This window comes from Gracilinanus agilis, chromosome 3, assembly GCF_016433145.1.
Source record: "Gracilinanus agilis isolate LMUSP501 chromosome 3, AgileGrace, whole genome shotgun sequence".
Taxonomy (NCBI): Eukaryota; Metazoa; Chordata; class Mammalia; order Didelphimorphia; family Didelphidae; genus Gracilinanus; species Gracilinanus agilis.
In genome coordinates, this window is record NC_058132.1 from 639,468,725 (window position 1) to 639,479,943 (window position 11,219).

Here is an 11,219-nt window from a genome sequence, read left to right on the forward strand (position 1 = left end):
TGTGCACCAAGGAAAGTTCCTGCCAATTTATTTTCCTATATATATTCTGTGCTTACTTATGGGTGGTGCGATTCTCTCTCTTGTAAGGAGGATGCCCCGGTCGGCCGGTTATTAAAGGTCCCTAAAACTTCTAAACCTGAGTGTTTGGCATTTTTCAGGAGTTGTCCCACTTCATAAGGACTCTTCAATTTATTTTAGGTGGTGCTGGTCTCTGGGCATCATTAATTGCATGTATTTGGTGATTAGTAAATTCTGGGTCTCTTAAATGATTAGAAATCTGTATTTGCAAATGACTCAATAAAGCATTTTTTCCCCCCACAGGAAATGCATAATTTTGAGGAAGAACTAACATGCTCCATTTGTTATAGCATATTTGAGGATCCTCGAGTTCTGCCATGTTCCCATACGTTCTGCAGAAATTGTCTGGAAAATGTTCTTCAGTCATCTGGGAACTTCTACGTGCGGAGAGCCATAAGAATTTCCCTGACATGTCCTAATTGCAGGAGTATAATTGAAATCCCTCCCCCTGGCATTGAATCTTTGCCCATCAATTTTGCCCTGAGGGCTATTATTGAAAAATACCAGCAGGAAGAGCACCCAGATGTCATCACGTGCCCTGAGCACTCCAGCCAGCCACTCAACGTCTACTGCCTGCAGGACCGCCAGCCGGTGTGTGGCCACTGCCTTACCATTGGCCAGCACCGCGGGCACCCCATCGAAGACCTTCTCAGTGCCTACATGAAAGTAAAGGAGAAGGCCCCCGAGCTCTTTGAGCTGTTTTCTGATGGTCACTGGGAAGATTTCTGGTTGTTCATTGAAAAGTTAAAGGAGCACAAATCCCATCTGGAGCAAGTAGTCCAAAGTGACAAAGAAACCGTCCACCACTATTTTAAGGAGCTTAATGATATCTTGGAGCTGAAAAAAGATGCTTTACTATCTGCTTTGGATGACATTGGGAAGGCGATCGATGAAGAATACACTCCACAAATTGAAAGAATGAAAGAAATAAGAGAAGAGCAGATTGAATTAAAGTCATTGACTGGCTTTCTGATAGAGGAGGAGTCGCCACTTAAGTTCCTAGAAAAATTCCATAATGTTCGTCAGCGGGTGCAGGCACTGAAACAAAGAGAGCTGCCCAATGTTCAGACTCTAGAGATTTGTCCCCGTGTTGGCGCCGTCCTGAAGGAAGAGTGGGCCAGAACTGAAATCAGTCAAATAAAAAACCTTGTGGTTCCAGAAATAAAGCTCTCCTCGCAAATGATGCAATGCGTCCCGGCCAAAGAGGAGGAGAAGGAGGAAGAGAAGAAAGTGGAGTTTGCAAAGATTTTCAGCATTTTTATACTGACAGTCATTTCAGGGATGTTGATGTTAATATTTTTGTTTAACAGACACACGCTGCCCATTTTACACAATGTGAGTTCAGGATATTTCTCTGAAGTTTCTCAATCTCTGTATCATTCTTTTTTCAACAACATGTATACAGTTAAGGAAACCGTGTGCCTCACTTATCATACGCTGGAGGGATTCCTATGGGACATAATTTCCTGTTTATGAGAATTCGGATCTGGATTTAACTCTGCTTTCCTCTCTCTAGCCAATTAGGTCTGGGAGGCGAGGGGGGAACCTTTCCTGGTGCTACCCAAAATGGTGTGGCAGAAGGTCTCCTTCATGCTTAGACAAGGCGATGGACCCTAAAGCAAAGAGCAAGGAGAAGCAGAATGCTTGGATTGGTGGACATTCAGTTAATCAAAGTTGACTAGTTTTCTAAAAATTATTTTGATTTGAGAAATTTACTTTTCCATTTTGGCCAATAAATGTTGACTGTCTTAGAAGGTCATGACAGTTGAATGTGTTTTTACTGACATGGTTTCCTCTCCTAGAATTCTAAATTCCAAAGTCCCCTTTTTTCCCCTACTGCTATGCCAGTGTTAACTTGATACAGTTAGCCATCCGCGTCCCATTCCCATAGTCCTTGGCCCCTAAGACCCCATGGCCTTTCTTTCCTCTCGCTGAGCTCTTGGCTCTAGACCAGTTATTCTGACTTTGCCTTGGTTATGAGGCATGAGATGTTGGTCTATGCCAGTGATTCCCAAAGTGGGTACTACCACCCCCTGGTGGGTGCTGCAGCGATCCAGGGGAGCGGTGATGGCCACAGGTGATTTATTTTTCCTATTAATTGCTATTAAAATTTAAAATAAAATTAATTTCCAGGGGGCTAAGTAATATTTTTTCTGGAAAGGGGTTGGTAGGCCAAAAAACTTTGGGAATTACTGCTCTAGACTATCCTTGAGAGCTCACTTGTTCCCTCTCTTGGGGCAGCTCAAACCCACTGACCTTCACCATCAGCCTCCTTTGTCCCTGTGTCTGTGTCAGCTGATAAGCTCCTGAGTCTGGAGCTAGAAGGGACCTCTCAGGCCTCTAATCCAGCCACTATCCAGGTGCTTGTCTGACCCACACTCAGCTACTGATTACAGAACCTAGGGTTCCTTCCACTGTGCCCTCATCTTACCTGGACCCTCCTTCCTTTCTTTTTTTAAACTTTTAACTTACATTTAGCACCAATACTGTGTATTGATTCCAAGGCAGAAGAGCAGGAAGGGCTATGGAATGGGAGTTAAGTGACTTGTCCAGGGCCACACACCTAGGAAATGCCTGAGGCCAGATTGGCACCAACCAACTTGGTGCCCACTTAGTAGGAATCCTATTTTTCCTTCCTGAGGCCATCACACTTCTCCCAGCTATTTCAGTCTTTTTCTTCTCAAACTTCCTGTGTTCACCCTGGGCCTCCAACCTCGGCCAAGAATATCCTTATTGAGAAAAGTGAGGCTCTTCACTTGCGAGCAGCCTCCTCTGGTAGTCTGTGCCTCAAAACCATCTCGGATGACATGGGGATTTTGTTGAACTAAATTCTATTTTCTATCTCTCCTCCATTAGAAAAATACCAAAAAAAGAAAAATAATTCTTCCTACAAGGGCCATATCTACACTAAAGGAATTGGTTGGTTCACCAAGTCCCATCAGATTTGTTTGAGCACAAAATGAATTTTGGGTCATCAGAATTGCCCATTTTTTCTTCTGTGATCCTCTCTTTCCTTTTGAGTTCTGGATATTTTTCCTCCACAGATGTTCTCTCTCCCTCTCTCTGTCTCTGTATCTCAATATCTTTCTCTCTCTTTTTTCTCTTTATGGTATGCAAGGGACCAGGGTAACTAGGAAACAAAAATGGAAGGGGTAGCAAAATAATATCTGCTTTTAGAGAGTTTGCCTGTCAGTGGAGATACAATATGAGCAAGGATTAAATATGAAGTAATTTGAGGAGAGAAAGAGTTCTATTAACTTAATGATGAAAGCTCTATTTTTGTGTGCAAGACATATATCTCTATATCTCTATCAATCCACACTCAGTTCTTATGGAGGCTGATGATGGGCCAGTAAAGGCCTGAGAGAAGGAACCAGTATCACAGAAGCCAAGGCAGAAGAGAGGACCCAGGAGGGGTGACTGTGCCTGGCTGAGACAGAGTGAAGACATTGGTCCTGATTGCTGAGGGTTAGGAGGTCAAGGTGTCTGAGGGGTTACCATTGTCTTTATATTTAAATCCCTGAGCCATCACCAGTGATTTTTTTTAATAACCCTTCTCTTCTGTCTTAGAATCAATACTATTGTATTGGTTCCAAGGGACAAGAGTGGTAAAGACTAGGAAATGGGGTTGCAGAGCTAGGAAGTGTCTGGTGCCAGATGTGACTCCAGGACCTCCCATCTCTGGGTCTGGCTCTCAATTCACTGAGCCATGCAGCTGTCCACTCCCATTACCAATCATCTTTCCTTTTGTCTTGCCATTGAATATTTATGGCTCTGGGAGAGAGAGGCCATTTAAATCTGATTTATGTTTGATTCAAAAGAAATCACCATTGATATCATTTTGAGTAAGAAGGGACCACAGCCATTTAAGTCTCCAAATCTGGGTGAAGAAGCCAATAAGCAGGTAACAAACTCCTTAAGGAAAGAAGGCAAACAACCTCTTAGCCAGCAGATGACTTCAGCTAGAGTCTGCGTTGAGTGATACAAGAGGGAATAAACCTCAGAAACAAAGATGTTTCTGAAGGGATGGTGGCAAAGGGAAAGTTTGGCAGTCTCCCTGAGGATCAAGGGCAAACCTTCTAGAACCTCCTGCCCTGGTGTGTTGAGGGACATGAGACAGTCCTGGAGAGGCTGATCTGGAATAAACCACATTTGTGTCATCAGAGGCCATTCTCTTTTGAGAAGTTGTGGATCTACCTGGAAGGGCCCTGGAGTAATCTGAGGCATGACCTCATCAGCAAACAGGAGGACCCACACTGTCTATGGGAATGCAGCTTTCACTCTGACTTTGTCCAAGACATCCTCCATGACAACAGCTTCCCTGATTCATTCTTTGATAGTGATATAAAGGACTGTTGAACAAACTCAGCTTTCTGGTTGTCCATCCAATAATATTATGGGCTGCTTGGACATCTCTTCCATATGCAAACTAGGACTTTTTTGGTTCTCCTTGTCCTTACTTCCTTCCATTTGGAGAGATGGCAGCAAAGCTCAGATAATTCTCTTATTTGTCACATTGAAACTCTCCAAAGGATTCTGCAATGCCATCACTAGCTTGGTTTGATTCATTTCCTGTTGGATTGTAAGCTCCTTGGGGGTCAAGATTCTGTCTTATTTCATCAGTGAATGCCCAGCCCTGGAGCCATGATGCCATGCCCACAGAGCACCCTTCCTTCTTCAGGGCCTCTCCATTTCGATCATAAAGCTTTTCTGTGCCATTGCTCATAGTTTACATCACTTAGCATGGCTCATGCACACAATAGGCTCCCTCCTTGTTCACTTCTCTTGGGATGTGAGCATTTTTATGTTTAACGCTCCTGAAGGAAGAGCAGAGAGGGGGTCCCTCCTGTTATGCTTCATCCTTCAGTGACTGAGAATCAGATTTTGATCAGAAACAGAAGTGAATGGAAATTGCAGGCTATTGTAGAGTCTTCCTCAATAAGTTGCTAAACATATAACTGGGAGTTCTATGGGAAATCCAGATCCTTGTTTTGTTTGGAAATCAGTCTCCAGGGCTCGATGTGTAATGACCACCCAGCTCCCAATCCTCCTACTGATGGGTGCAAGGGCTTTCCATACCCCATTTTTCTGGCTGGGGCTGGTCTAACTCCACCTTAGGCAGCATGGTGGCTCTTCTCCCCATCACCCCCTCTCCAGGAGTCTCACCATATCAGAACCAGGCTCAGGGAGCACACCCCACCAACTTAGCTCACTGAGCGCCTCAGACTCTGGAGCTCAAGGGATACTCCCACATTATCCTGGGCCCAAGGGCACAAATGGAAGGTATGGGCTATACCACTGGCTGAGAATCTGTTCAAGAAAAAGATTTATATTGGATTCTGCAGGATTAAGATCTTTAAAGTTTGTCAAAATAATTAGATGGGACAGCTAGGTAGCTCAGGGGATTGAGAGCCATCTAGAGATGGGAGGTCCTGGGTTCAAATCTGTCTTTAGACCCTAACTATGTGACCATGAGCAAGTCACTTAACCCTCATTTTCTAGCCCTTACCACCCCTCTATCTTGGAACCAATACTCAGAAATGATTTTAAGACGGAAGAGAAGTTGTTTTGTTTTGTTTTTAAATTAGAGTCATCTCTATTCTAGGATTTCCAAAATGTGAGGTACCTGTGGTGACATCAGTCTTCTTAAGCTCAGAAAAGTATCTGGTTTGCTTCACAACCTGGAGCAGAGGAGATGAAGGTTTGGAAGATGGGCTAGAGTCCTCTGGTGACCACTGATGTGAGTCTACACTTCCCCCACCTGGCTTAGTGCCCCCATACAGGATTCTGTCTGTCCCTAGGTGGCACTTCTCCCAAGCCAACAACCTCCTGGCCTTGTCTGAGGTTATCCAGTGACTTTCCCAAAAGCTGAAGAAAAAGGAGAGTGAAGGCCATTCCCCCAAGCTCAAAGCACTCCTTCCTCCTCTGAAGATGGGATTAACTTCCCCTGCCCATTGTTAGATTTAATCATCAAATGTGTACACACCCCACTTGGGATAAATTTCTCCCCCCTTCTCTCCCCTAGGCTAGGCTCCTGGCCCTTTGGTTAGGCCTCCAGACTCAATTCTGATCCAGGAATAAGGTCTATAACAGGGAGAGGGGCAGGAACTAGGATTTCCCTGGCATAGGGAACTCCTGGTGGAGGAAACTCTCTCCCAAGACAGGTTGTGCCTCCTGTACAACTCCTAGTCCAGTGATGGCAAACCTATGACACGTGTGTCAGCACTGACATGAGTAGCCATTTTCGATGACACACGTCCTTTTCCTTACTACATAACCATTAAACTGGTTTGAGAGATCTAATCTCTGATAGCAGTGGATAACATACCTGGGGGACCCTGGGCAAATGACTTCACCTAGTTCTGCCTCAGTTTCCTCATCTGCAAAATGGGAATAAGAGCATTTCCCTTCCACGAATGTTGTGAGGATCCAACAAGATAATTCAAAGTGATTTTCAAACCTTAAGGCTCCATCTAATGCTAGTCATGGCAAAGAGAAAGTTAAGCCCTTGAATGTCCTAGAAGGACTAGCTGATGCTTCCTTTGCCCAAAGAGCACCCCAGTACTTGGGCTTTGTGTAGGCCATCTTATAAGAGCAGTTTGGCAAGTACTGTAGAAATAGCAGATTTTGTGGGGGCCAATTGGGCCTAAAAAGGGCAGTTTTCACAATTGATGCCTATGTTCTGGGGGTCTTAATTGGCTTAGTTTTGGGGCTACCATTCTGAGTGCCACTGTTTAAAGAAAATGAGGATGAATGGATTGGATTGGGGAGAAAGAGGACATGCACTCACCCACAGGCCTCTGTGTGGGTGCTGCTGGCACAAGGGTTATGCCTCTCCCCACCTGGCAGGCTTTGCTGGACTAAGCCTGTCAGTTGTCCCCTTTTAACAGCTGCCCAGGCAGGGAACCACTGAGAAGTTGTGTGTGTGGTTAACTCCCCTCCTCAACCTGGGGTTGGAATGGATATTAATAAGGGCTATTGGTATTCTGATTGGATAACGCTGTTGGATCTAACTGTGTAGCTGTCTCCCCTTCCCAAAGACTCTAGATATATTCACCACTCAGGAAAGGTACTTTGTAACAAACAACTGTATTTAATTCTAGCTCAATGGGGTTAGGAACAAGGGAAAGAATGGAGGATTTGGGAACCTTATTGCTAACTGTCTAAATAAATTATCAAAGCCACAGAGGTTGCTAGATCAGGTAGAGACTGGAGATTCTTCAGCCTCTCAATAACTCTGGCTTGACTTGGCCAGAGCCAAGCCAAAGATTAGGGAAGGCTTTTGATGATCTTCTTGAATGACAATAGTATTCTCTCACAACTCTATTGATGATGGTTGTAATGTGGAGATCTCTTTATCATCTCTGATAATCTGATAAGGACAGTTTAGTTGATAAGGAAATAAGGAACACTGAACATCTTTTAGCTCATGCTTCCATCTCTGTCTCTAGGAGCATGGAGTTTATTATATATATTTCAAGACTCATTTTACACAAAAGAACCCCGCCCCCCACTGAAACTTTGCAGATGCACAGAAGTTATAAATTATGTCATATCAAAACACAAAAGGTCTCATTGGCTTCAGAACAGACTAAGGCCAAGGTTGAATTTTGACTGGGTTCTTATCAGAAAGCCAAGTAGGGGAATATTTTTCTTAGGGTTGAATTGCCCCTGCTAAGGTTTTGGCCTTGGCTATACCAGGCAGCTGCATTCCTGGCCAAAGGGGGAGAGTGTTAACCTTTTAAATGCTGGTCTGCTAGGAACCTAAAGCTCTTCAATAAGGCCACAATACTTTTCAAAAAGAAATCACAAGGATTACAAAAGGGGTCAAAAGAGGAGTCTCAGATTTTTATCTCTTCTCTTATTGGATTCCCACATATTTGCCCCTTTTCTTTAAATTAAAATGATTTATTACACAGGAAAACTTTTTAATAATGAAAGGAGTCACCAATTAGTTATAATCATCAGCTATAGCTGGATCTGATAGGATTTACAGATTAAACTGTTTATTTATGGCTATCTACAGTCATAATATCTCTCTAGCTCTCTCAAGCAAGGCAGATGGATTGTAGGCATAGGGCTACCCTCCCACTTGACTTCCCACCTCCCAAGATTGCTCCAGACTGAGCTATCTTGTGCTATGCCTGGTGGGTATTTATAGGGTTGGCTCTAAATGACTTTTGCTCTGGCTCACAGGACCTGGGTACATTCTGCAGTCTTCAACTGAAGGTCTTGTCACTCAAAGTGGTGTCCATCTTGTCCCAGAAATTCATTATAACACCACCTGATGTCTACCTGGGGCAGCCCCCTGCCCGGGGGGTGGGGGGGGCAGCTCTCATTCCTATGCCAGTGGTGCTTTGCTCCTTGCCCCCATTATGGCTAGGTGCATCCTCTGGGGCCAGGGGAAGTGAGTCCTTCCTTCTGTGTGATGGCCCTGCACCTCCTCAGGGGAATGCATGACCCCAACCCCCAAAGGCAGCATCTCCTCCCATGCTGGTCACCCCCAGGCCTGCCAGGCTGCTCCCAAGCCCCAGTTCTCCTGCCAATGAGGAGCCTCATCATGGCTGAGGGGAATGGGCCCAATCTCTCTGCTGCTCCTGAGTCCCACCAAGGAGGCCCAGTAGAAGGGAAGGCCCTCCAGGAGGTCAATTGCCCCTGTATCCCCCCAGGAGGCACCGTGCACACAGAAAGAGCCTCATAGATGCTTATTGCTTCTATCTTCCATGGCTCCTGTGGCCATCTTGAAGGCGCCTGGCTATTTGCTGTGGTCTCCCCTGCTGGAAGATGAGCCTCCTGTTCTGTGTCTCTGGTGCCTGGCACAGTGCTTGAGGGTTTCATAAATGCCTGTTGACTGAGGATTCCCAAGCCAGGGCTGTGGAAGGCCGTCTCTATTGTTAAACTGGAAAAAACACAAAACTATTAAATAGTCAGAAAAACCACTTTTTAATCAGGGAAAACGAGGTGTGTGCATTATCAGGCCTCCTCTCAGAGCTCTATGCCACAAGCCCCCCCTAGTGTCCCCACACAGGCTGCTCTCCTCACGGACTCCTGGGGGTCTCACTGCTTAGATGAAAATCTCCAAAGAGCCATTAAAGTTGGGAACCTTAAATTCCTTTCTGGGGGAACTGAGGATGAGAGGATAGTTGACTGGCTTTACCAGAAAGAAGAAAATGAGGGGTCCCAGCCAGGAATAACCCTGAGGGACACAGAAGGGAAAGCACCAGCCCGAGGCAGGGCTACCTCAGTAAAGGACTTTGGCCTAAAGGGACAAACCATGGGACCAAAAGAGACACTAACACTGATGGGATCGGGCGCCCCACCTAAACTACTCTAAGGTCTAGCTTTAGTCTGAGGCGTGGAGGTTGGGCGTTCCCTCAGGGAGACTCTCACGTGACCTGGTCTAGCTTGGGGCTCTCCCCCTCAAGCTAACAACTGGGGGTGCTCGGATCTCACTGGGCTACAAGTTTGGGGGTTTTAGATTGGAGCCTTTCCCTTGCTGTTGGCAGGAGGCCACGGGTTGCCTCGGACCTTCCTCTGTGTCCCAGGGACCCGCTGGCACACCACCCCCTGGCACAGCGCCTGACACGTAGTAGGAGCTTCAGAAAACCTCGTTGCACGGACCTGCCTTGCAGTAGGGGGTGTTTCCTTAGTGGTCCTGCGTGTCTAAGCCTGACCCTGGACAGAGGTCTGGGACCCCCGCCAGGGGGCGAGCAAGGAAGCTGGCAACGGACGCGGGGTTCCTACGTGCCAGGCACTTCACAAATACTCATGTGACAGTCACCATGGCCCTAGGAGGTAGGCGCTGTTAATATTGCCATTTTACAGATGAATAAACTGCGCATGGTGTGGGCTAGGCTGACACCGGTCCCATTAGAACTCTAGCTCTGGCGCTCCCTACAAAACACTGACGAGTGCGAGCCTTGATTGATCCCCACTGAAGCAAGACGTAGAGCACGTGCGCAGGGATCTGAGGCTGAGAGTTCGGGCGCGGTGAAGAACAGAAGAAATAGAGCCGCTCCTGCCCGCGCAGGCGCCGCCGCCGCCATCACCTCGGCGCCTGCGCTGTGTGACGCCTCCGCTACCGCTCCTGCCTCATTCGAGGCCGTTGCCGACCGTTGACTTTCGAAAGACGCGGGCGGCTCCGCGAGGTGTGGCGGGAGAAGGGGAGAGGATGATTATCTCAGGCGGTTGAAAGTATTTCCGGCTTTGGCGCCTGCGCGGTGGAGCCGCGAAAGCTTCCACCTGTCCTGCGCTCCTTTCCGGCCCCAGAATAGGGAAGGATAGGAGGCGGAGTCGGGGTCAGAGGCGAAGGCGAAATCGGAGGCGGATTCAGGGGCGGGGCGTGGTATCCCTGGGGTGTGGAGTGGATGCCGTAGGCCAGAGTCCGGCTCCCTTCCCTAGAAAGGAGACGGCCTCTGTGGTGAGTCCGTGTGCTGGGGGGATGGAGAGGTGGCGCGGAGGGACCAGAGGGAGGGAGGGGACTTCGGCTCCCTTAACCCTTGCTGCTGCCTCGCCTGGACGCCAACCGCCCCACGACTTGGTCGCCCCTCCCCTTCTCACCTGCGCTCTCCACCTCAGGCCCCACCCCTACCCTCCCGCTTCTTTTCCTCAGCTTCCTGTTCATCCTCCCTTCTCTATCTTTATTGGCCCCACACACACTCACCCGCCAGTCTGCCCTTCCCCCCTGGCCTGGGGATCCCAACCCCGTGACCACTGGCCCACTTGTACCTCGCTCTGACTCTGGGACTTTCCCTTGTACGCTGAGGCCCCCTGGGGGAGTGCCAGCGCGACTGGATCTGGAGGGAGAACCCTGCCCCCCCACACACACATACACCCCTCCGGCCCTCAGACCGGGCCCTAATGCCGGGGGCTTGTCTCCCCATTTCTTCACAGAAAGCCATTCTGAAGAGTCCGACTCCTGAACCCGCTCCCTAAAGTCCACCCCTCCCCCACCTGTGCCCCAGCGCTTCGCGCAAGGTCTGGGCTCCCCCAGCCATCCTTTCCAGACTGGGCTCTAAGTGGCAGCTCCCTAAAGCTGAAGCCTCCTTCCTTGCCCACGCCATTCAGAAGAGCGGGACTGAGAGGGGGGGCTCCGAGGCCTGGAGACCTGGGAGACTTCGGACTTCTGCCAAGGGGCAGTC

At 47.9% G+C, this 11,219-nt stretch overlaps 1 protein-coding gene across 1 annotated transcript; it reads left to right on the forward strand.

Annotated features, from left to right (window-relative positions):
• Positions 1–324: 324 nt before the first annotated feature.
• LOC123241982 (tripartite motif-containing protein 59-like) lies at positions 325–1,554 on the forward strand. Its single transcript, XM_044669476.1, has one exon. The coding sequence runs from the start codon at positions 325–327 to the stop codon at positions 1,552–1,554; it is 1,230 nt and encodes a 409-aa protein (XP_044525411.1).
• Positions 1,555–11,219: the final 9,665 nt, after the last annotated feature.